Source organism: Rhinolophus hipposideros (genome assembly GCF_964194185.1).
Source record: "Rhinolophus hipposideros genome assembly, chromosome: 3".
NCBI lineage: Eukaryota > Metazoa > Chordata > Mammalia > Chiroptera > Rhinolophidae > Rhinolophus > Rhinolophus hipposideros.
The window spans coordinates 47,512,745-47,539,523 of record NC_138049.1 but is presented as its reverse complement, the minus strand read 5'-3'; the positions used below and the strand labels follow the sequence as shown (position 1 = coordinate 47,539,523).

The 26,779-nt window shown below is 36.2% G+C and overlaps 1 protein-coding gene across 6 annotated transcripts in view; it reads left to right on the top strand.

Annotated features, from left to right (window-relative positions):
* Window positions 1–2,931: 2,931 nt before the first annotated feature.
* Window positions 2,932–26,779, top strand: part of AFG1L (AFG1 like ATPase) — a 182,773-nt gene continuing 158,925 nt past the window's right edge. For 5 of the 6 annotated variants that reach the window (XR_013993152.1, XR_013993153.1, XR_013993154.1 and 2 more), the window contains exon 1: window positions 2,932–4,794. Coding sequence is in view for 2 of the 6 variants with exons in the window: in XM_081045262.1 (XP_080901388.1) it covers window positions 4,659–4,794 (136 nt within the window). In the remaining 4 variants the exon portion in view is untranslated. The remainder of the gene's footprint in view (window positions 4,795–26,779) is intronic. The other variant, XM_081045263.1, reaches the window with a different exon arrangement.

The following is a 26,779-nucleotide window of genomic DNA, read 5'->3' as shown; positions in this document are numbered from 1 at the left end:
AACAAATGAGATATTTGGTAAATCATCTATGACATGTTTTCTGGGTCTAAATCATTTGAGTAATATAAGAAGATGGTAAAGTAGGTAGCAGTCGGACCTTGATTTTCTAAAAGTCCATAATAAAGAAAATATGCTTCATTCTGTAGACAGTAGGAAAGCATTGAAAGTTTTGAATCTGTGATGGGATGTGATCAAGTAGATCGCATTTTTGGAAACAACTCTGACAGCAGGATGGAGCTAAGGAGAAAGAAACATGCCAGTTAGGACATTAGCCCAGGAAAGACAGGAGGAAGACTCAATGATAGTAGATGGATTTAAGCCATATTAAGATGATAAATTCAATCATATCTGGTGAAGGATTGTATGTGAGTGGTGAGGCAAAGAAATTAATTGAAGATGGCTCCTAGACTACAAATTTGCATGTGGAGTTGGGGGAGATTAGAGTTAGTTGGGGGTTGCTGCTATTTTAAAAAGAAAGAGGTCAGAAAGTGTATGTGGAGAAGTTATATAAGGAAAGCCTCCCTCACATTTCAACATTAGGGTAAGGAACATTTAAGAAGAAAATGCATAGGTAAATGCAAGCATATTATCATATGGTTCAAGCTTTTTAAAAAAAGGATATCCTGATTAAGGGTCTTTAAAATTGGAAAACAAAAAGAACTAGTTATTTTTAATATTTTTGTACAAAATAAGTAGAAATAAACTAAATAAAGATTTGAGCATTGGACCTGACTTGAAATATTCTGTCTTTGGCCAGTCTCTAGTTACAAGTTAGACAATGTTTCGGTAAAGGAAATGGTAATTTTTGTTGGAAGGTTAACACGTATGTATTTCTTACATATTAGAAGGAATGGACTGCGTGCAACAAATCTGTCTATATATAAATTTATATTACTGAGGTTGATATATCTTGTTTAGAAGTTCTATTTTCCATAGTTAATAAGGTACTTCGACATATTTATTTAGCTTGTTGAAATTAAGTAATCTAAATTATGTTTTTGGTTAGGAATTTTTAAACACAAATGTTGGAATTTAGAAGCCAGATATTTTCTTGCAGCTCTGAAGTGTTTCTTTGTTAAATTAGAAGAATATGTATTTATGAGGAACCATGTGTAATGCAATGAATACATAAATAAGTGAAAAACAAGGGCTCTTGTAGTTGTGTTCCAACGACTTCTGCAATGTTGAATAAGATGGTTTTTTTTTTTTTACTCATCTTTAAAATGGGCATAAAATATTAGGAACATCACTGATTTCCTGAAGCAGGTAGTCTACTTTTTTGCAGAAAGACTAAGTAATAAAGTTTGTATTTTTTACTAAGATTACTCATTCAGTCATCCAACAAGCATTTTTTGATTGTTAATTAACCTAGACATTATTCTAGGCCCTGAGGATACAGCAGTGAATAAAACAGACACAAATGCCTGCCATATAAAGTTTAAAATCTAGAAAGAGCGGTAAGAAGAGATAATAAGTTAATAAATTGGTAAAGTGGTTAATAAATTCGTATTATGCAGTGGTAAGTATTGTGGAGAAAATAAAGCTGAAAAGGAGTGCTGAGTGAGATTGCAGGATTGTAATTTTCATAGGTAGTTTGAGAAGGCCTTAGGTGGGAAACAGGAACAGCAAGAAAGCCAATGTAGTTGAACTAGAGGAAGGGGAAGGGAGAGTGGCACGAGATGAGATCAGATCGCTGGCTAGGGTCCAAGTCATGAGGCCTTATAAACTGTTTTAATAATTGAGTGACCGAGAAACGTGCTGGCAGGAGTTAAACATAGACAGGAATGGCATGATTCAACTTAAAATTTCAAAAACTAAACCTGGCCACTGTGTGGAGAATAGACTATAGGGGGCAAGAGTTGAAACAGAGACCAGTTGGAAGGAAATTGCAATAATCCAGGAGGTGATTTGAACCAAGGTGAGTGGTAACAATGTTGGCGGTGAAAAGTGATTCTGGACACTTTCTAAGGTGGAGCCAATAAAATTCACTGTAGAACTGGTTGTGAGATGAGAAACAGGAGATCATAGGATGACTCTTATGATAAATGGCCTGAGCAACTGGAAGGTCAGTTGTCATCTAGAGAGATAGAGAAGGCTCAGATGGAGTAGCGGAAGTGGGAATCAGGTATTAGGGTATCCTCTTACCCCAAAGGAAATGGTCATAAGAATAACAACAATATGAGGAAATGTGTCCTGGCTGGTTCATGCCAATGGCCTATGTCCTCTGCAGTTTATCACTGATAGTGGCCCAACGGCACCCTCTAAGATGACAACCTGATCAATTTAGGGTTGGAAAATCATAGTGTACTAGACTGGAAAAAAATAAACAATCACCCATATTTATCATGGATTATCATCTCAGTTATTTAAATACTATTTGAAATTGTTTTTTCTTTTAATGAGTTTCATAAATTCGCTACTTGAGGTGTTAAGGTTCAGTAGTGCTTTCTTCTATTTATTTAAAAAATTCTCCATACTTTTTTCAGGATTTAGAGTATATTCCTTACTTCTGTAATTCTTAAATATCATGAATCCATGTTGTACTCGGCTTTGCCTGGATTTTGGTCTTATTCCCTCTCGATTTCTATTTACAAGAGTATTTGATTAACTCTTTGTTATTTAATTTGCACATAACCTCTGTTACTAGCTGGGACAGACATCATTTTATTTTTATATATAAGGAAAGCAGAAAGGGAGAGATTACGTTAGTGACAAAATCAGAACCCAAAGCTATCTTCTGACTTCTATTTTCCATTGACCACTCTCTTTCCCATTTCATTATCTGTTTTATTTGTCTTTCTTTGGTTACTTTCAGTGTGGTTTTGTCTTTGAGATTAGATGCCAGAACTTGGCACTTTAGGGAGATTTTTAAATAAGGACAAGAAAATGCTTCCTGATTTTTTGATTTATTTCTATTAGTTTTCTGATAATGTTAAAATTTTCTTTTAGGGTTATTTTTCGCTTTTTTATTTGCTTTAGCAATTGCAGGAACAGCAGTAGCACACAATTGATGTTTTAATAAACCAGTTTATAGTGCCTCCTTAATTAGTGTTCTGGTCATAATGAATTCTCTTTAATACAACAAATGTAACCCGTTATTTCCCTCTAAGTTACCTTATACTTTTACACAATAAAGTTCATTTGCCACCTTTCTCTCTGCTTGCATATCCATGAATGCTTATTACACTTCCATAATTATTAAGCTGTTGGAACCCCTGATAAAAGGTAAATTTCAATAACCAAGGCAAGCAATTGTTTTCCCAGAGCAAACAAAATGTTACCTAGACCTCTCTCAAAGTCTGTTGAGTGTGATAAACATGTAAATCAAGGAAGAAACAGTTTGATTTTTCAGGTCTTTCAAAGTGTCACAACAAAAATTGGTAACACTAAATGAAAAAAAAAAATCAACCATAGCATGGAGGAACAGTTTGTCCTATCAGATAACAGAATTAAAGACAGAAAACAACGAATAAGTTTAAATGAACTTATTTTGAAAGATACAATCAAACTAGTTTTTCCATAAATGGTTTAACAGAGTTAGTAGAGAAGTCTCCAAACTATGACACCATGCTATGCTCTCCTTTTCCTGTTTCTTTGGAATCACTCTTCTTTTGTGGATCAACTGCCTAATTTCCTGGAACTCTTTCTAGTACACTATTTTCATTTAGTTTCCACATAGCTGAAACTTGGCTTTCTCCTTCCTGTAGTCCAGACTTTCTTTCCTGTCTCCTTAGCTCACTCACTCTATTCTCTGTTCTTGGAAGGTCATCTCCTGTTAAAAGTAAAGCTTCTAGAAGCCTTCCAGATTTCTCAGCTAAGGTCCTCTCCTTTCACTGATTCCACAACACCTGGTAGAATCTTTTGTCTCTTTCTTCACCCCTCTTAGTGGATTGCCAGCCTCTTTTGGACGGCACTTGGTATTCCCAACACACTTATCATAGTGCTTCCGTACACTTTTTGTTTAATAAAATTAGGGCAGATCACTTAGAAAGTCCTCTTTGGATACACTACCGCATGGCTTACTGTCCATCTTGGGCCACTGGCTTTCCTATGTCACTTATAAATTCTTTCAAAACATTTGAGCGTATGTCATATTGACAACGATTTATGCTGTTCTAATACAGAAAACAAAAGGGGTAGGAACACACTTCAGGTACGCTGCCAAAGATGAGTTGGGCGCTGCAGGCAAAAAAATTGGGGCTACTATTTAGGGAGATGTGATGACGTAACAATGTTTCCTTAAAATATGAGGAGCCATTGGGTTATGGTTTCGTAATCTTGGTCAAATATGCTAACTGAAAAGGCTCAGGGGTGGTCACACGTCATATAGCCCAATTCCTTGAAAGTGCTTTGGGCTCCTCCGCAGCTGGAAGTGGGCGCAGAAGTGCCCAAGCCCTAAGCCTAGGGCCGCTCACCCCGCCCTCGGCGCCGCCGCACTGCATGCTGGGAGTCGTAGTCCTGGCGGGCTGCTCCCAAAGGACAGAAGGGCACGCGAGTCCAGCCCGCCTCCAGGTTACAGGAGGTCGCTGTCCTGGGCTGCTCCCTTACGTTTTCTCGGGCGGAGTCTTCCGTGAGCACGGTTGGATTTGTCTGTGCCACCGTCTCTCTCCAGGGTTTCAATAAAGTTTTCCTCTTCCTCCGCTGGTACGGAGCTCAAGATGGCGGCGTCCCGGTCGCCCTTGGTTACTCTGCGATTAGTGCAAAGCCGGCTGAGAGGGAGATGTTTTGGGTGCAGAGCCTGGGCCGCTGCTCTCGCCCCTCCGGCCACCGCCCCTGGGAACCCCTTTTGGAAAGGTCAGTGACTGTGTCATGAGTAGGCCGAGCCGACCGCAAAGGACCGGGAAGCCTCGGTCAGTCACCCTCTCTTCTCGATCTCCCCCAGCTGCCTCCTCGTTTCACGGTTTTCGGAGCCCTGGGCCCCTGGAGAAGAGTTTCAGTGTCTCTTACTGCCTGCCCATAAAGGAGTGCAGAGCACTGAGGGAGCTGGCCCAGAGTGTCGTCTTGAGGGTCAGAGGTCGACCCGGAGTTGGTTCCTCCAGGCTGTTAGAGAGCTGAGACCTGGTGACCTGGTGCCTGGGAAGAAGAGATGCTAGGGTGGGGTTGGGGTCCGGGGACCCTTCCACCTTGCACTTTCCCAAGCGGCCCAGGCTGGTGACCAGGCACTGGATCTGAAAGCCACGCCTGGACCCCTGCGGGCCCTCGGGGCCTCTGGCGCGGGGGATTCTGGGAACAGAAGTCCACAGGCGTTGGCCGACTGAGGAATGGGCTCTTCGTGCTCTTGTCAAGTCCGTAGAGGCTTTAGTGGGGTGTGTTTTGTCACCGGGCTTGCTTCATTCATTCAACTGCCATGTGTTCATGAATGAATGGACGTATATTTTGAGTAACCAAACGGTTCAGGAGGGGTAATTTTACTTCTCTATTTGTATGTTCCCACCAAGCTGCGGGCTAGTCAAACGCAAGAACCAGGTGTCATTGTTTCCTCGGAGGTGGCACGGTATTTGGTGCCTGAGGAGCAGATGTGTTTTGGACTCAATGAATGACGTTATTCTTGTCTTTCCCGTCCGCATACTTATGCTTCCCCTTTTCTCATTTCCAAGCAACCCCCTCTTATATGTCTTAATAAATTGATCCTCATTGGCTAATTTAGCTAAAACTCCATCAGTCTTTGACTGTTATCATCAATAGAGTTGAAATTACTACTAGAACTGTGATTATCATCTGAGGTATTTCTGCAAAGTTTAGCATAATCCACTTCATTTGTAATGGAATGTTTTAGTATCATAAGGTTTGGATCATATTATAAATTTCATTTTTAATTTTTGGAATAGGCAATAAAAGCAAGTGATACAAAATTCAAAAGATGGAAGAAGAAATACAATAAAACATAACACTCTCTTCCACTCCTGTTTCCTAGCTGCTTAGTTTTTTCCTCCCAAGAGGCAACCTCTATATTAGTTGCTTATGTACGCTTGAAGAGACATTCTGTGTATGTACAAACATATAAATATATGTATTTAAAAAAATAGAAGTGGTAACACACACACTGTTCTGTTTCTTTTTTATTATTTTATTTAGTGTATCTTGGAGATCATTCTATATCAATAATATAGAGCTCTGCCTCATATTTTAAATGGTTAAAATAGAATTCCATTCTATGCATGTACCATAATTTATGAAAATTAGGATTTAAGGAACATCATTCTAATGACACATAAGATTTACTGAATGCTTATTCTGTCATGCAATACTGAGTGCTTTCTACATAACATTATGCTGAGTGCCTTCTACATACATTATCTCATTTAATTATTATTTGGGGGATGATGAATCCAAGATTGTAGAAGTTACATGGCTAGGTAAGTGGCAGAACTTGTGGGTTCAGGTAAAGGCTATACTTGGACTTACAACCGAACCTAAAGACTGTGCTATTAACCTGTACTCATACTACCTTCTGTACTCAAAATTTTGCTGAGTGTGGAGATTTGATGAAAATGCAATTAGGATAGAGGTCAACTTAACTGTAACTAAAGATACTCCCTTGCCTCTTTAAATAAAAGAAATATTTAAGTTGAAATGTTTAGTATTTAGAGTCTGATTTACAAATTTTTCTATGACTTTCTTGATTTTTTTGGTTATTTACTGTTTATTTTTATATTTTATCTCCTTTTTTCATCTTTTCAAGTCTACTACTTACTACAGTGTAATGTGACGAAAGCAGTGGCTTCATGTTAAAAGAATAGATAAAGGAAATAAATCAGGGGAAAGGAAGAGCGTGTTTTTAAATTTTATTTTGCACGTTCTTAACTTTGTTTTTACGTGTCATCTAAGCTTTAATGCCAGCGCTGGCTCCAAGACATTTTGGAAATTGGAACTGTGAAAACTTGAAGGGTCCTAAAACGCTGTTCATCGAAATTACCTGATTGCCTAACTTTAAACTCTTTAGGAAATACATTATGAATTCTATTTTGAGATAAGTGTATTTCCATTAGTTAGATTATTAAAAGTCGAAAGTGAAATGTGATATCTTATGTAATTTAAGTATATAGGCTCAATTTTGATTTCATGCTTGTTTTTTTTAGGTCTTAGTGTATCTTCATTTAATGCAACAGCTATTCAACCTCTAGATAGTTAAGGGGAAGCATTTTATTAGGAATCAGAGTGTCCATGGTGTGGGTGTTAAATGCCTCAACATTGCTAATTCAGTTAAAGCCTTGTATTAAGTGTGTGTGTGTGGGGAAAGTGAATGAAATTGAGTCCCAGCCCTTAAATAGCTCAGTCTTGGAAGGGAGATGAAATTACAATAGCTAACACTTACTGAGCCCTTTCTGTGTTCCAGGGAGTCTGCTAGCAGTTTCTCTCTCTCATAATTTAATCTTCATAAAAACTCGATATATAAAATTATTTTATCTTTGTTTTATTGATGAATAAGCAGGCATGGCCACTCAACTGGGGTTTGAACCCAGGCATTTTTGCCAGAACCACAAACTTAACCACTATGTTCGGCTAGCTACTTACCATAACAATGAACATTAATAACACCATGATCTAGGCCCATCTGGAATATTGAAGGGCTACAGCGGAGAAAGCAGCTCTGCTTGGAGAGGAAAGGGTTTTTAGCAAAAGGCTAGAAGGGAGCTGTACATAGCCCTAATTTGCTTATTGTCCATTCGTGAGCACAGCTAGAGATGAAGCTTGGAGGGTAGGCTGGGATCTGGTTAGAAGAGCCCTGTACGTGTTTCAAGGCGATGTCAGGCTCAGTGGGATGCTGTTGGAGGTTTCTTAGGAAGTGGTCAGATTTTTTTAGCATGATTATTCTTGTGGACACCTGAAAAACGGATCAGGAATTGCCTGGGATGGGGGGTGGGGATATTGGAAGCAGGGTGATTGTTTAGAAGGAAGTTGTAATAGTTCAGGGGAAAGTGTTTTAGGGCCTCAGTTGATGCCCTGGTGAGGATGGAGAGCAGGGCAACTAAGGAGGAAATTCAGAGACACTGCTTTGATAGAATTGACAGGCTTTGGGAGAGACAAGGAAAGAGAGAAGTTGAGGTCGGTTTAGGTTTCCTAGTTTGGGTAATTTAATGGCATTGCCAAACTACCTATCAAGGCAAACAAAACAAAAAGTAAGCCCAGGGCATTTTAGGGGGAGATCACATTTTGGATTTGTTATATTTGAGGTGTTTATGACACTTCCAGATACATACGTCCAATTAATTGTAGGAAATATGGGGATCTGAGACTAAGAAAGGAAATTTGAGGTGTTGGAGCCCTGAGAATGGAAGAGCTTGCCTGGGAATATTTGTGGAGTGAAAAGGAGAAAGGGCTGAGGTTGAGTCCTTGAGGAAAACTGACATTTTAAAGCTGAAGAATGGGAACTTGTCACGGAGCAGTGAGGTCATAGGAGAACTAGGAGAGAAGCCAAGGAGGAAAATGTTTCTAGGTTTTCTAAAACTGAAAATTAGCATATCTGAAATTCTATTTTATGTAAGCAAACCTTAGAATTTAAGTTTATTTCCTAGAGGCAAGATAATGTGAGTCACACCTTGGGATTTCTTATTATTATAGTATGCTTCTGTATCTCAATGTTATATTTTTAGGTGTCTCTATTAAATGATGAATCGTATTTACCTTTACCTCCACAATCTCGTTAGTAAATGTACACAGGAGATCTCAATTAGGTGTTAATATGAGTAGAACTAATCTACCTTAGCCATATGAATTGGTATAATTTATTCATAGTATAGATTAATAGTTAAGAAAATGGGCTTTGGATGTTTATTTATCCAATTAGATGAACACTCTAAGTGAAACTTCATGTTTTTTGGATCTCCGTTAACATTTATTATCATATTAGTAAAGAATGTTCATGTCTACTCCTGAGACAAACTATATGATAATGGTTACTTTTTATTAATTTTTCTTTTTTTAAAACATAGCAAAGCTTATTATATAAGCATAGCTAGTACCCTATATGTAGTTCTAAAGTAGAGGGTGGGGCAGATGTATTAGGGCGGGCCCAAGAGTAGTAGACTGATGGAAAGGAACTTCAAAGGTCCAGAAATGGATTATTGAGCTACTGTTTATTAGCACTACTTCATACCTTAAGAGCTTTATTCTCTTTGTTTAAGTAAATGATGACTCTTTAAACGGTGTATAGATATTTCGGATTTGTCTTTTCACAAAAAGTACCACAGAAATAATGGATATTAAGGGTCTAGAAATTGGCAGTTCAGCATTTGGGCCCAGTACAGTATATGCTCTATGAGTTCTCTGACAAAAGTTCATCTAGCTTCAGCTTGATTTCTTAGGTCACTCATGTTTTCTCTGACCTGTGACTAAGATTTGTTCTTATTTCTCCCTTTTGAAGATGTCTGTTCCTGCTGTGTTTTGTCTTCCTTGCCTAAGATCTAAAGTCCTCCAGTGAGGTCCCATATCTACACCTGCCTTACTGAAGGTACTGGAGGTACTTTAGTGTCTTTTTTTTATAACCTTCTTTCACTGACCTGCTTGTCCCTTCTTATTTTTTCTTTTCGCCCAGATTATTCTAGAAGTTACTTTTTCAATACAGTATCTAACCTTATTCTTGACTAGGTGTGGCAGTTTTCAACAAATTTTAAAGCATAAACATAAAATTTTTAGAGTATTTCCTTCATAGCTTCTTAATGCAATTTATATCCTAAATGTAACTCCTGTAAAAGTTCATTTAATTTATTATTTTATTTTTAATATTACTTTATTATATTTATTGGGATAACATTGGTTAATACAATTATATAGGTTTCAAGTATACAATTCTACAATAAATCATATATATATTGTATTGTGTGATCACCTCCCAAAGTCAAATCTCCTTCTATCACCATATAGTTGACCCTTCTTTTACCACCCTTTTTCCCCCCTTACCCTCTGGTAACCACCAAACAGTTGTATTGGGTATATGAGTTTTTGTTTGTGCTTTCAGTTTTATATCCCACATATGAGTGAAGTCATATGGTTCTCAACTTTTTCTGTCTGACTTATTTCGCTTAGCATGATAATCTCAAGATTCATCCATGTTGTTACAAATGGCAATATTTCATCTTTTCTTATGGCTCAGCAATATTATACTGTGTATATGTACCACATCTTTTTTATCCAATCATCTGTTGAAGGACACTTCAGTTGTTTCCATGTCTAGGCCACCCTGAATAATGCAGCAATAAACATAGGGGTACACATATGTAAGATTCCATTTTAAAATTCTCATTTATATATGTGTGTGAGGGTATAAAATTTAAAATAAATGAATAGAATAAAGAGATGTTACTTTATCTCTTGAAGGAAAATGGATCCTTTACATCTCATTATTAAATAGTGTATGAACAGGGTGAATATTAAGAAGTTACTCAGTATGCGAGGCCATGCCTATAATTACTTCAGAATAGCTTTATTCAGATTTTTACGCAGTATTCTACTGATTTGTTATCATGAAATTTAAAGTACTATTTCTTTTCTTTTGTAAAGTTATACACATTGGCTCATTTAAGGTTAACTAGCTTCTAAAGGAAAAGAATGATAACCAGCAAGCATTTAATTTTAATTTTCATAATTTTTCTACTTAAATCAAAAGCACCCTTTTAAAGTTCCTAAATCAGCCTTTTATAAATAAATCATCTCATGATGCATTCCTTGATGATGTCTTATGTTGTTTTTCTAAAGAAAGAGTTTAGTTAAAATTTGATTTTCTTCTATTCTGTACTTTGTGTTTTTTTTTATCACTGAATCAAACATAGGTCTTTAATGTCACTGGTAAATCTGACTTTTTTGGGTCATTGATGACCATTGCAGTTTTCAAAAAGCAGCTGAATATTTGTCTTTTGGGTATGATTAAACATATTAGGGCATAAATGGGCTGCCTATTACCTTAGCATGGGCTTCTGTCATTGTAGGGGAACATTTCTGGTCAGTGGCGACTGTTTATAGTTTGTTAAAATTAGCACATGTACAAATAACTCATGAATAATTGTGAACACAGTATTTGAATGGATGTTTAATAAATATGCATTAAAAATCTAATTACAGTAATGAAGTTTACAGCTGAAATTTTAATCCAGCCCTTTAGAAATATTAAATGTGCTTTTCCTGATTGTGCATTTTTCTCTCAGCAGTTGGGTAAACATTTTAAACTGGAAATCTAAATTCCTTATATAGTTTTGATATTTAACTAAGTGTGTATTCTTTTTGGCAACAATCTTCTTTCTTTTTGTGAAGAAATAAAGCTCCTTTTATTCTATAACGCTACTTGGACGAATTTTGATCGGTTTTTTTCTTAGGACTGGTGAATATATGGGACACCAGATGAATAATAAAATGTGACCTGGACAGACTAGATTGTGATTTTTCTTTTTAGATCTACTTTTACTTTCTTAATTTTTATTTAAAAAATTATTTTTAAATTACAGTTGACATTAAATATTATGTCAGTTTCAAATGTACAGGATAGTGGTTAGACATTTATGTAACTTATGAAGTGATCCCCCCAATAAGTCTAGTACCTACCTGGCACCAGACATAGTTATTATAATATTATTGCCTGTATTCCCTATGCTGTACTTTACGTCACTGTGACTATTTTGTAACTACCAATTTGTACTTCTTAATCTCTTCCTCCTTTTTTGTCTATCCCCCCAACCCCCTCTTATCTGGCAACCATCAAAATGTTCTTTGTATTATGAGTTTGTTTCTGTTTTGTTTGTTCATTTGTTTTTTAGGTTCCACATATAAATGAAATCATATGGTATTTGTTTTTCTCTGTCTGACTTACTTCACTTAGCATAATAACGCCTGGGTCCATCAATGTTGTCGCAAATGGTAAGATTTCATTCTTTTTTCTGGCTGAGTAATATTCCATTGTATAGATGTTCCACATCTTCTATCCAGTCGCCTATCCATGGACGCTTAGGCTGCTTCCATATCTTGGCTATTGTAAACAATGCTGCAATGAACATAGGGATGCATATATTTCATCAAATTAATATTTTGGATTTCTTTGGAAAAATACTCAGAAGTGGGATTGCTGGGTCATATGGTAATTCTGTTTTTCATTTTTTGAGGAAACTTCATACTGTTTTCCATAGTGGCTGCACCAATTTGCAATGCCACCAAGAGTGCATGAGGGTTCCCTTTTCTCCACATCCTTGCTAACACTTGTTATTTGTTGATTTGTTGATGATCGCCATCCTGACAGGTGTGAGGTGATATCTCATTATGGTTTTAATTTGTATTTTTCTGGTGATTAGTGATGTTGAACATCTTTTCATATGTCTACTGGCCATGTGTATGTCCTCTTTGGAGAAATGTCTATTCATGTCTTCTGCCTATTTTTAATCTGATTATTTGTTTTTTTTGGTGTTCAGTTTTATGAGTTCTTTATATATTTTGGATATATATTACATATATATCCAAATATATATATTACACATATAATATATATATATATATATATATATATATATAATTACATAATTATTGGAAGTATCATTGGCTAATATCTTCTCCTGTTCAGTAGGTTGTTTTTTCATTTTATTGATGGTTTCCTTTGCTGTGCAAAAAACTTTTTAGTTTGATGTAGTCCCATTTGTTTATTTATTTATTTATTTTTCCTTGCTTGAGGAGACATCCAAAAAAATACTGCTAAGAGCAATGTCAAAGAGTTTACTGACTATGTTTTCTTCTAGGAATTTTATGGTTTCAGATCTTACTTACATTTAAGTCTTTAATCCATTTTGAGTTTATTCTATATGGAGTAAGAAAGTGGTCTAGTTTCATTTTTTTTCTTTGCTTGTATCTGTCTATTTATCTCAATACCATTTGTTGAAGAGACTATCTTAATCTCATTGTGTATTCTTGCCTCCTTTGTCATAGGTTAATTGACAATATAGGAATGGGTTTATTTCTGGGCTCTCTATTCTGTTCCATTGATCTATGTGCCTGTTTTTATGTCAGTACCATACTGTTCTGATTACTATGGCCTTGTAATATAATTTGATATCAGGTAGTATGATAACTCTAACTTTGTTCTTCTTTCTCGAGATTGCTTTGGCTATTTGGGGCCTTTTGTGGTTCCATATAAATTTTAGGATTCTTTGTTCTAGTTCTGTGAAAAATGCAATTGATATTTTGATAGGGATTGCACTGAATATATAGATTGCTTTGGGTAGTAAGGATATTTTAACAATATTAATTCTTCCTATCTATGAACATGGTATATGCTTCCATTTATTTGTATTTTCCTCAATTTCGTGTTTTATAATTTTCCTAGTACAGGTCTTTTACCTCCTTGGTTAAATTTATTACTAGATATTTTCTTTTAGATACAATTGTAAGTAGGATTGTTTTCTTAATTTTTCTTTCGGATAGTTTGTTATTGGTGTCTAAAAATACAATTGATTTCTGATTATTAATTTTGTATCCTGCTACTTTATTGAATTCATTAATCAGTTCTAGTAGTTTTTTGGTGGACTTTTTAGGGTCCTCTCTACATAGTGTCATGTCATTGGTTAGATTGTGATTTTGGTTTCATTCTGTAATACTGGATCAATCATTTAACTTGGTATTTCTGTTTTCTCATCTGTATAATGGGATTAATTATCCTCACTACTTTTCTTGCATGTCATTTATGAGGCTCAAATAATTTGTTATATAAGAAAGTCCTGTGAAAACTATAAGAAATGTTTTTTTAAATGTGGGACTATGCTAGGAGTAATTGAAATATTAATGCTGAAATGCTAGAGGTGGTGGGTTCCAGTCAGTGAATAGAAATGGAATGATCTCAACACTATATAGAATTACTAAAACCATTTTAATTGGGGGAGGACTCACTTATATTAACAATGGCAAAGGGCTCGGTCTGATTTCAGTGCTTTGAATTCTAGAAAATACAGTTTTGATTTTTCTAAGATTGTTCAAAGTGCTTCTGTAGATAACCAGGGATGGTTTTTGTTTTCCTGCACTTAATTAACTACCTTTTCTCTGGATATTCTGAACATCTAGAGAGGTTCTTAGAAAATACAAATTATTACTTTCGTCATGATGTTTAAAAGAAAGCTGTTGAAATTTGATTTACAGTATGCAGGTAAGTCATTAAAGTAAAATATTTTCATTTATAAGATACTGCTTATGGATACTGTTTTCAAAGAAACTCATGTAGTTGTGAATTATTTGGTGTGCAACAAGATATAAAGATAGCATTTCATAGAATCATAGAACATTACCATTGAAGAGGACCTCTGGGTCATGTAGTCAAATGTCAGATGAGTATAATATAATTTCTGCCTTAATTGTTTCTTTTTGAGACATCCTATTCATTTTTGGATAGCCCTAATTGTAGGTTACTTTTTCTCTGTCCTGTTGCAAACTTTTGGTAGCCAAGTCATATTCATGTCTGACTTGAAGATTCCTAGGGCTGTTAAGACAGGTCTTTCCAATTTGTATTTGATTAGTTATTTTTTTCTATTTAAAAAATAAATTATTTTTAATTGTAAAATATTATATGTACATAGAAAATGCAGAAAAGATAACTGCTGTTAACTTTATATTTATTTATTTATTTATTTATTTATTTATTTATTTATTTATTTATTTAAGGAGGGCGCAACTCACAGTGGCCCATGCGGAGATTGAACAGGCAACCTTGGTGTTATTACTAGCACCACGCTCTAACCAACTGAACTAACTGACCACCTGTTACTTTATTTTTAAAGTATACTTATTAAAGTATAAGATTCATTTAGAAAATTATACAAATGATAAGTATAAAGCTCAGTAATTTTTTCATAAAAAGAATAGATCTGTGTAAATACAACCTAAATCAGGCAATAGAACATTTGTAGTACCTGGAAGCTCCCATTGTGCACCCTCTAAGTCACCAGCTTTTTACTTGCAGCAGTAATCAACTTCCTGATTTATACTACTACTGATTTATCCATTCATCTGTTGATGGACACTGGCTGTTTTCATGGCTTGGCTATTGTACATAATGCTGCAATGCATATGGGGATGCAGATATCTTTTTGAGGTAGTGATTTTGTTTCTATTTGCATAAATACCCAGAAGTGGAATTGCTGGATTCTATTTCTTAGTGAATCACAGAAATTCTTTATATATTTTGGATATGAGTCCTTGGCAAATATATAGATTGTAAATATTTTTACCAGTGTGTGGATTGCATTTTCACTTTTTAATAGAGTCTTTTACTGAAAAGAAGTCTGTAATTTTAATGTAGTCCACTTATTAGTCTTTTTTTGTGTGCCCCATTTAAGGAATCTTTGTTTACTTTAAGGTCCTGCAGGTATTCTTAAATTATCTTTTAGAAGCTTTGTTGTTTTACTTTTCACATTTAGATCTATGATCCATTTGGAATTAATTTTTGTATATAATGTTGGGTTGTGGTAAAGATTGTTTTTTTTCCATGTTGTTTTCCAGTTGATCCAGGAATATTTTTTGAATAGAAATCTTTTTTCTGGGCTATTGCAGTGCCACTTTTGACATAAATCAAGTGACCATATATATGTGAGCCTCTATTTTGTTCATTGGTTCTCTTCTTGTGCCAATATCACACTGTGCTAATTCTTTAGCTTTGTAAGTCTTAATATGTGGCTGTATGTCTTCCAACTTCACTCTTTGTTCAAGATTGAGTAGACCTGAGCTGTCTCATCCATAGCCACTAGCCTTATATGGAAACTGAGTACTTGAAATGTGGCCAATGTGACTGGGGAACTAAATTTTTAATTTTATATTTAATTTTAATTAAATATAAATTTTAAAAAAGGATACTTGATTCAGCTATTGGAAAACTTTAATTTTAATATATTTTATTTTTTAGAGCAGTTTTAGGCTTACAGCAAAATTGGCAGCTGCTCAGATTTCCTCCACACCTCCTGCTCCCACACATCCAGAGCCTCCCGCATTAACATAAGTATTTCACTTTTTATATCCCCACCAGCAACATATGAGGATTCCAATTTCTCTATATCCTCTCCAACATTTACTATTGTCTTTTTCATCATCACCATTCTATGGGTGTGAAGTGCTATTACATTGTGGTTTTGGTTTGCATTTATTTCCCTAATGACTAATGATATTGACCATCTTTTCATGTGCTTCTTTATCATTCAGATATCTTATTTGGAGAAATGTCTATGCAAATCCTTTGCACGTTAAAAAATGGGTTATGTGTCTTATTATTGTTAAGTTGCAAGAGTTCTTTATATATTCTGGAGCCACGTTCCTTATCAGACATGTGACTTGCAAATATTTTCTCCCATTCTGTGGGTTGTATTTTCACTTTGTTGATATGTACTTTGATGCACAAAAGTTTTGATTTTGATGAAGTTTAATTTATTTTTTCTTTGGTGACTTTTGCTTTTGGTGTCATATCTAAGAAATCATTGCCTAATCGAAGGTCATGAAGGTTTACAATTATGTTTTCTTCTAAGCATTTTATAGTTTTAGCTCTTACATTTAGGTTTTTGATCCCTTCCTACTGGGATTTAATGGGGATTCATTAAGTCTGAGTTTCACAGGTGATTGTGATGTCCAGACAGGATTGGGCTTAGAAAATCCACATTAAGAGAATAGATTGGGGATTGGCAAATTTTTTCTGTAAGAGGCCAGATAATAAATATTGTGGGCCTTGCAGGTCTCTGCCAGGTCTTGCATGGTCTCCATTGCAACTACTCAATTTTGGTATTATAGTGTAAAAACAGCCATAGACAATATATAAATTAATGGGTATGGCTGATTTGGCCTGCAGGCCATCGTTTGCAGAGCTCTGGACTACTAGATAAATATTCACGTATATTTTCTTTTTTGGGCTTTGAATTTTAAAATATATTTACATTTTAGAACCATCTGGAAACTATATTGGCATGTAGTATGAGGGGATAATCTAATTTTTAATTGTCTTCCAGTTTTCCAAATGTCTCTTTTTGAATAATCTATTACCTTCCACTGCTTAATTCATTTATACAATAAATATTTATTGTGTGCTTACGTGCGAGGCATTGTGGCTAGGCATATAGTGAATTAAACAGGCATGGGATTTTCCCTCTTGTAGCTTGCAGTCTAGTTGAGAGGGACAGAGAAAATGAACAGCAAATATATAATTTACAAGTTGGGTGATAAAAGAGAAAAACAATGATGAGATTTGGTGTGCTTTCCTCTTTTATTCTGTTAAATTATTCCATAAAGACTTCTTTTTGGAATATCTATTCTACTTGTAGTCATTGATCTCTTGTTCAGTGTTTTAGATTTATTTTCACATCTGGTAGTCAAGATGTGACTTCTTCATGGTTTTCTAAGGATTTTGGATTAGGATTTTAGTGGAACTGTATTTAATCTGTAAATTAGTTTGTGAAGAATTGGCAATGTTATAATGTTGTGCCTTTCTTTCTAATAACATTGTGTCAGTGTTTCCCAAATTTTCACTTCTGCCTTTGAGAAAGATGTTAGATTTTTTATATAGCTCTTACAACTTGGTTGTTAATTTTATTCTTTTCTATTCTATACTTTCTGTTGTAATTGTAAGTGGAATCCCTTTATTTTTCTACTGTATTTTCCAACTGGTTATTGCTAGTATGTTTGAAAGATAAAGCTGTTAAAATATTTTTCCAGTATCCTTCTTTGATTAAGAGGGGCCATAATCAAGCCACTGCATTTGTTCAAGTGCACATGTGGCTTCCTGTTACCTTCAATATTAAATTCCACCTGCACATCATTGCAAGGCCCTGTGTTACCTGGTTCCTTTATATTTCTCTAGTAGCCCAACTCTTGCCCCTATGTGCCTTACACGATATATGGCAGCCATACTGAACTTGTTTCATTTTCTTTGGTGTGCTCTGCTCTCGCCTTTCAGAACCTTCTGTCAGGCTAATGCATCTCCTTCCCTTCCTTCCACTTTTCCCTGCCTGACTCCTCTCGTTCTCAGTTGAAACTTCATCTCCTCTGAGGACCCTTCCTTAACTCCCTAGCCTAGGTTACTGGCTGTGGCTCTGTGATCTCTTAGCAGCCTCCTTTTCCCTTTCCTGTGTAACCCACTTTTTACAAGTCGTTTATTCCTTTTGTTGTTGTTGTATTTCTCCCCCGCCCCCTGAAGGGCACTTTGAGTATTTCCAGTACAGTTACACTATCTGTCTAGCTCACCGCTGGTGATATTCAAAGATTTTAGCGTAGAGCTTTGCACTCTATGCCGTGTTTCCCCGAAAATAAGACCTCGCCAGACAATCAGCTCTAATGCGTCTTCTGGAGCAAAAATTAATATAAGACCCGGTCTTATTTTACTATAATATAAGACCTGGTCTTTAATATAATATAACATAATATAATATAATATATATAATAAATATAATATAATATAATACAAAACAATACAATACAATACAACACAATAATACAATATAATACAGTAAATTCAATACCATACCATACCATACCCCAGGTCTTATATTAATTTTTGCTCCAAAAGACGCATTAGTGCTGATGGTCCAGCTAGGTCTTATTTTCGGGAAAACACGGTATATGCTTTACAATTATTTGTTGCTTGTTTAATTCTTCTACTTAATAGGTTTGGAAGTATAATTATGTTTTGGAACCTAAATATACCTTAGTTAAGTTTTATGTTGGTAGTTTCATCCCATTTTTGTCATCTGGAATCATGATTATGATCCAGCATTGGTTTGTTTTTGCGTCGTCTTCATATTTCAGGGCTAGGTCACCATGTCTCCATTTAGTGCCAAATATATTACTATTTTGTTCTCAAAGCTCAAAGAGGTGTACCTAAATCTTGTTTGTCAAAATTCTTAAAAGCCAAGTATGTGAATACAAGGGCTTTTTGATTTATATGGAAAGGAATTTCTTCCGTCTAACTCTTCAACTTTGGGCTTTTAATAGAAAAGCTGTTGCTGCTGGTGGGTTTTAGAAGAGTGTGGAGGCAGGTTGACCCTAGAGAGCAGGCAGGGCAGAGCTTTGGCAGGGCCTGAGGAGGATGGGGACCCAGGAGTAGAGGGTTGGTGGTTGCTCCAGGAGGCCTGAGTACTTAAAATGAGAGCGGCTGAGAGAGGTTTGTGTTTTGATTTTCTGTTGCCTGAGTGCAACAAAGGGGAGCGTGGCCTCACTGGTGTATGTATTATGGTGGTTTAAAGAGGGTGACGTCCTGTGGGGTTTGGAGTCACTTAGCTTCAGATCCTGGCTAGGCCGTTCACTTAAGTTTTCTGACCTTTTGAGGTATTTTAGTTTTCTTATTTGTAAGGAATAATAATATCTCCTTCAAAAAATTTTTTTTGAGATGTAAGATAATATATAGAAAGAAAGTGCTGTTTGTGCACTGGGTGCGTAGTAGACATTTATTAGTTCTCTTTTTTCTTTATTTTTCAGAATTCTGTCTCTCATGAATTGTCAAATGAATCTGAATTTTGCAAAGAAAACCTTAAAAGTGTTAAAATGAAGATAAAGCATATAGCTTTTCTGGGTTATGTAACCCATAGTCTGTTTATTTCATATAACTTCCTTAATTATTCTATTGATGTAAACACACATAATGCCTTAAAGGAGATTCATCACAAATTGTATTGAATACCTATTTCTGGGTATACACTGTATGAATAATGAGTGACTAATGCAAAAACAGTTTACTTTGGAAACTTTAAATTTGTGCAGTCATGTGTCATCTTGCCTATCTTCATTTCTTTCCCTGGATCATAGGATATTTTTGAGCTGAGAAATCTTTACAGAATGTTTTTAAGCTGAACCCTACTTTATTGACAAGTTGTGTATAGTTTCTGTACTTTAAACCACATCTTTATTGATTTTGAGTATGAAGTTGGCATTTGGTTGTCATTTAGTCTCAAGTATTAACACAAAAAACATTAAGGACGAAGCAAACCTTTAAAATCACATTTCTTAACGGGGAAATGCTTACTTTCTGTTGAGACAGTATGGTCCACCATTTTGCTTAAGTCTCTAAAGAATATCTCTGACATACTCTTAACTACCTACCTCTGTGTAGAATTAGAACTCCATTCCAATTTAAAGCACCAAAGAACACGAAAGCCACCTACCCCCTGTGTTGTTATCACTCTGGCTCTATGAAAACAGTATCAATATAATTAAGCTTTATGATGTGTATTAGGGTTCTCCAGAGAAACAGAACCAATAGGATGTGTACACATTTAGAAAGATTTATTATAAGGAATTGGCTCACACAGTTGTGGAGGCTGACGAGTCCCGAGATCCTCAGTCAGCAAACTGGAGACGCAGAGACTCAGGAGAGTTAGCTGCGTGGCTCCAGTCCAAGTCTAAAGGCCTGGGAACCAGGGGAGTGACAGTGTAGGTCTAGGCCAAAGACTGGCAGGACCAAGACCCAGGAAGAACAGATGTTTCCGTGTGAGTCCAAAGGCCGGAGAAAAGTGATCTCTCCCAGCTTAATAGCAGTCGGGCAGGAGGAGTTCCCTCTTCTTCATGGGAGGGCCAGCCTTTTGTTCTAGCCAGCCCTTCGCCTGATCGGATGAGACTCACCCACCTTGGGGAGGGCAATCTGCTTTCCTCAGTCTACCAATTCAAATGTTAATCTCATACAAAAACACCCTTCCAGATATACCCAGAATGATGTTTGAACAAATGTCTGGGCACCCCATGGTGACAAACAAAATTAACCATCACAACTTATGTCAAGACTATGGTTGTCTTCTGCGTGGCAACAATGTTTCCCCTCAGGTTCTTAGGATGCAGCAGTCCAGGTATCCTGTTTGACACGTAAAAGTATAATACAAGCGCGGGAAGGAGTGAGTTCCTATCCTCGTCGCCTTTTGAAGAGCATCACGGGAGACTTTGGCAGAAGCTGACTTTCCCTGAGGCATCATTGGCTAGGATGGTGATCACGTGCCCCACCTGCCATGGAGAATGACATTACTGTCATTACCGTTTGACTGAGAGTCAAAACAGTGGAGTCGGGAGATGGATCCAGAGGGTATGACTCCAGAGCCCACGCTCTTTCCACTGGAACATGCAGCTCCCCTGCGCCTGTGGGTACAAATGCTGGCTGCAGCACTACCTGGCTGTGGGAACACAGACGGGTTACTTAGCCCTTCTGCGCCTCAGTTTCTTAAGTTTTAAAGTAGGAATAATGTTAGCACCTACCTTATAGGGTGGTCATGAAGGTTAAATGAATTAGTATGTGCAAAGTACTTAGAGAAGAACCTGGCACTTAGTAAGTCCTCAGTACAGGTCATCAATTGTTTCTGCTGCTGTGATTAGCTGCAGGATCTCGGTCAATTTCCTTAACCTACAATACGAACTCTCTGGTCCAACTTACATCTCTGAACTGGACTATTATAGTTTCCTAACTGGTCTCTCTGCTTCCACTTTAGAAATAGACATAATAATGGCTTTGTTGAGGTGTAATTCACATACCATACAATTCAACTTTGCATTCCTACCATCTTATTTTCTAGCGTAATCTTTTAAAAAATAAATCAAATTGTGTCACATCCCTGATCAAAGTCTTCTACTTGTTCTTAATCCTACTAATAAAACTCACAGTATTTACCACAGTATTGGCTTTCAAGACTCTCCATGAACTGGTCCTTGCTCTTCTTTCCAGCTTCATCTTGTGACAGACTCCAACTTGGTCATTTAACTCTTTTTCTCCCTCAGAAATGTGAAGCTTTTTTCCATTTTCACTTGAGGGTTTTTGCCAGAGCTCTTCCCTCTGCCTGTCATGTTCTTCTCCCAGATCTTCTTCAGAGCCGACTCCTTTCAGCGTCCAGGTGTCCACTTAAATGTCACTTCTACAGGAAGGCTTTTCTTCATAATCTGTAGGAGTCCCCAGTCATTCCCTAGCATAATGCTTCTCAAACTTTAATGTGCACATGAAACGTGCCATTAAGAAGAGCATAACTGAGTTTAGTATATTATTTATTCACGTGTAGTGATACTAGTGAACTAGAGCATATTAGCATAGCCTGCAAGACTGCAGAACTTCAGAAGAATTTTTTTGTTCCAAACTTCTCTCTTAAAATGAGAACTTAAAAATTGGGAGATATTGCTTCTTTCCCTGTCATAGTGCCTCAGCAAACAAACAGGGAGTAGGTTCTAAAGCCTGCCAGACTTCCTGTAAGAAGTGTGACAAGCACTAAACCCCAAAAGTGACACAGGACAAGAAGTGCGTGGAATCTCTGTATGCCCACGGAAAGCGGCCTTATGACAGAAAGCAGAGAGGCTGTGGTGGGCAGACTAGTACAATTTTCTGGAAAAAGGCTGAAAGTGCAAAGGAGATTGTGCTGAGACTTGAATGTATTGAGGCCAACTGCAGAAGTAAGGCGTGCTGGCTGTTAAGATGTGCGAGTATTTTGAACTGGGAGGAGATAAGAAGGGCCAAGTGATCCAGCTCTAAGCTTCACCTTTGGTTTTTATTATGAAGACAAAAAAATCTTGTGGTTATATTCACATCAAAAAAAACAAAAAAACAAAAACGGGAGCGGGGAATCGAAGTAATCACAACTACTGAAAGCCTGGGGAAACTCTTTTTTTTTTTTTCTGGGGAAAAAAATAGAAGTAATTGTTAAAATACTATCTAGGAAGTTATCATAGATTATTCAGATTCTAGGACATCATGATATCAATGAAATTTTATAGCAAATGGGCTCTGTTGTATAGTGGTATCTTCCTAAAACTTAGTTTAGGAGAGAGTGGAAATAAGGTACAAAACTGACGTATTAGAACAGCACAGAGTTTTTGGGCCTCTAGAATCTTTCATTTATGTGTGTAGATTAGTGTGTGGATCTTCAGAATGGCATTTTCCCACTGTCCATTTGGAGTACAATAAGACAAATTAATACCAATCAAAATAATATGGCAGCAGCATCACATAATTTGTGTATACTGATGTAGGAAGAGATTTAATTTAGTGCAGCTTTGAGATGCCTTTGTGTTTCAATTTATACAGCTGCTATCCAGGCCTAAGCTGGCCAATCTCTCAGCCTTGAGTGTCTTGCCTGACTGATTCTTTCTCTTTTAAACATTTTATTATATTTTTAGAGCACTTTTAGGTTCACAGCAAAAGTGAGAGGAAGGTACAGAGATTCGCCTATACCTTCTACCCCTGACCCCCACATGCATAGACTGTTGGGTTCACTTTTGGTGTTGTATATTCTGTGGGTTCATACAAATGTATAATGACACGTATCCATCATTATAGTATCATACAGAGTATTTTTTGCCACTTTCACTGCCTTTATTCTCTTTTTTTAAAAAAATTTATTGGGGTGACAATTGTTAGTGAAATTACATAGATTTCAGGTGTACAATTCTGTATTACATCATCTATAAATCCCATTGTGTGTTCACCACCCAGAGTCAGTTCTCCTTCCATCACCATATATTTGATCCCCCTTACCCTCATCTCCCACCCCCCACCCCCCTAACCCTCTGGTAACCACTAAACTATTGTCTGTGTCTGTGAGTTTTTGTTTCTCATTTGTTTGTCTTGTTCTTTTGTTGTTTTTGGTTTACATACCACATATCAATGAAATCATAGGGTTCTCTGCTTTTTCTGTCTGACTTATTTCGCTTAGCATTATAATCTCAAGATCCATCCATGTTGTCACAAATGTTCCTATATCATCTTTCCTTAACACCGAATAGTATTCCATTGTGTATATATACCACAACTTCTTTATCCATTCATCTATCGAAGGACATTTTGGTTGTTTCCATGTCTTGGCCACCATAAACAAAGCTGCAATGAACATTGGAGCACACGTGTCTTTATGGATAAATGATTTTAAATCCTTTGGGTAGATACCCAGGAGAGGGATTGCTGGGTCATATGGTAATTCTATTTGTAATTTTTTGAGGAACCTCCACACTGCCTTCCATAGCGGCTGCACCAGTCTGCATTCCCACCAACAGTGTATGAGGGTTCCTTTTTCTCCACAGCCTCTCCAGCACTTGTTACTATTTGTCTTGTTGATGATAGCTATTCTGACTGGGGTGAGGTGATATCTCATTGTGGTTTTTATTTGCATTTCTCTGATGATTAGTGATGAGCATTTTTTCATATGTCTATTTGCCATTTGTAAGTCCTCTTTGGAGAAATGTCTCTTCAGGTCCTCTGCCCATTTTTCAATTGGGTTGATTTTTTTGTTGTTGAGTTTCATGAGTTCCTTGTATATTTTGCATATTAGACCCTTATCGGAGGAACTGTTTGCAAAAATGTTCTCCCATTCAGTCGGTTGCCTCTTTATTTTGTCGATGGTTTCTTTTGCTGTGCAGAAACTTTTAAGTTTCATATAGTCCCATTTGTTTATTTTAGCTTTTACTTCCATTGCCTTTGGAGTCAAATTCATAAAATGCCATACAGAGTATTTTTACTGCCCCCAAAACCCCCTGTGCTCTATCTATTCGTCCCTCCTCCCTACTCTTACCCCACTTTGTCTACCACTGATTTTTTTACTTTCTCCATAGTTTTGCCTTTTTCAGAATGTCACATAGTTAGAAAATATCACCTTTTAGTATATAACGTTTTCAAATGAGCTCTTTTACTTAGTAATATGCATTTATGTTTTCCCATATGTTTTCATGGCTTGATAGCTCGTTTCTTTTTAGTGCTAAATAATGCTCCATTGTCTGGATGGACCAGTTTATCCATTTACTTACTGAAGGACATCTTGGTTGCTTCCAAGTTTTGGCGATTATGAATAAAGCTGTGATACTCATCCATGTGCAGGTTTTTGTGTGGACGTGTTTTCAACTTCTTTGCGTAAATACCAAGTAGCAATATGATTGCTAGATCATATTGTAAGAATATGTTTAGTTTTGTTAGAAATCACCAAGCTGTCTTCCAAAGTGGTGGTACCATTTTGCATTCCCACCAGGAATGAATGGGAGTTCCCGTTGCTCCACGGTCACATCCTCCTGTGTCAGTGTTCTGGATTTTGGCCATTCACATAGGTGTGCAGTGGCTCTCCTTGTTGTTTTAATTTGCATTTCCCTGATGACACATGATCTAGAGATTTTTTTCATATGCTTCTCGGTCATATGTTTATCTTCTTTGGTGAAGTGTCATTTTTTTTTTAAATTGGTAACTGTGCTATTTAGGAATGTATCTCTCTCTAAGCCCCATCTTTATTATAAACTGTCTGTTAAAGTCTTTGGCCTAGGAGCATGTGAGATCTTGCTTCTCAGCATATGTCATCAGTTTGGCTCAAATCAACTCTTAAAAAAATAAAGAAAAAGGTTTTTGGCCCATTTTAAAAATACAATGGTTTGTTTTCTTCTTGTTCAGTTATTTCTTACATGGATTTGCCTTTGGTGTTGTAACTAACAAGTCCTCACTATACCCAAGGTCATATTAGTTTCTCCTGTGTCTCCTATGTTTCTCTTATGTTCTAGGAGTTTTATAGTTTTATGATTTACATTTAGGTCTATGTTTTATTTGAGTTAATTTTTGTGAAGGTGAATGGTCTGTGTCTAGATTCTTTTTTTTTTCATGTGGGTGTTTAGTTGTTCCAACACCGTTTATTGAAAAGATTATCTTTGCTCCATTGTATTGTATTTGTTCCGTTATCAAAGGTCAGTTGGCTGTGCTTTTGGAGGATGGTGATGAAGTCTGTGAAGCCCTAAGAGCCAGAGCTATTTTATTCCCTCCTGTTCCACTTGCAGTTGCAATCAAATAAATGCTGTTCATACTATAAAAACACAAACAAAAACAAAACAAAACAAAAAGCTGTTGGCTGTATTTAGGTGGGTCTATTTCTGGGCTCAATATTCTGTTTCATTGAGCTCTTTGTCTATTATTTTTCCAATACCACACTGTTTTGTAGCTGTATAGTAGGTCTTGAAGTTGGGTAGTGTCAGTCCTCCAATTTAGTTCTTCTCCTTCAATATTATGTTGGCTATTCTGAGTCTTTTGTCTTCCCATTTAAATTTTAGAATTGTTTTGTTGATATCCACAAAATAACTTGCTAGGATTTTGATTGGGATTGCGTTTAATCTACAGATAAAATTGGGAAGAATTGACAATATTCAGTCTTCCTATTCATGAACATGGACTATTTTTACATTTTAAAGTTCTTTGATTTTGTTCATTTGAGTTTTGTAGTTTTCCTTATAATAGATCTTGTACATATTTTGTGAGGATTATACCTAAGTATTACCAAATTTTGCCATGCATAAGTGTGTATTTTTTGCCCAAATTTGTGAGGGGAAAATAAGGTTACGCATTATACATTGTAGTACTTATTCTGTATCTATTTAAATGTTTTTAAATTTTTTGTGTGTGCTTATGAGTTAAAAGTGTAATTCTAGAAATCAATAATGATATCCATATGGAGAATAATGCCCTGGAATATGATAATATGTTTTGTTGAACTTAGGACGAACTTGCAATGATGAAAAGTTCTTGGCTCTCTATGATGTGTAAATATCGTAAATTTGTTACTGGTACATAAAATTTCTTGTACCTTGTATCTGTTCTTGTGTTTTGTAATTCTTTGTTACATAAAATTTATTGTACCATCATATATTAAAAAATAAATGCTAAGTTTACTATACAAAAAAAAATACAAAACAAGTTCCTAAATGTAAACAAATAAAAATTTGAATTTAAAATTAAAATGAAAGATTTTTTTTTTTCCCCCTGAAAGTTCAGGCCAAAAACGTGAGTGTGTCGGGCCAGCCTGGTGGCTCAGGCGGTTAGAGCTCCATGCTCCTAACTCTGAAGGCTGCTGGTTCTATTCCCACTTGGGCC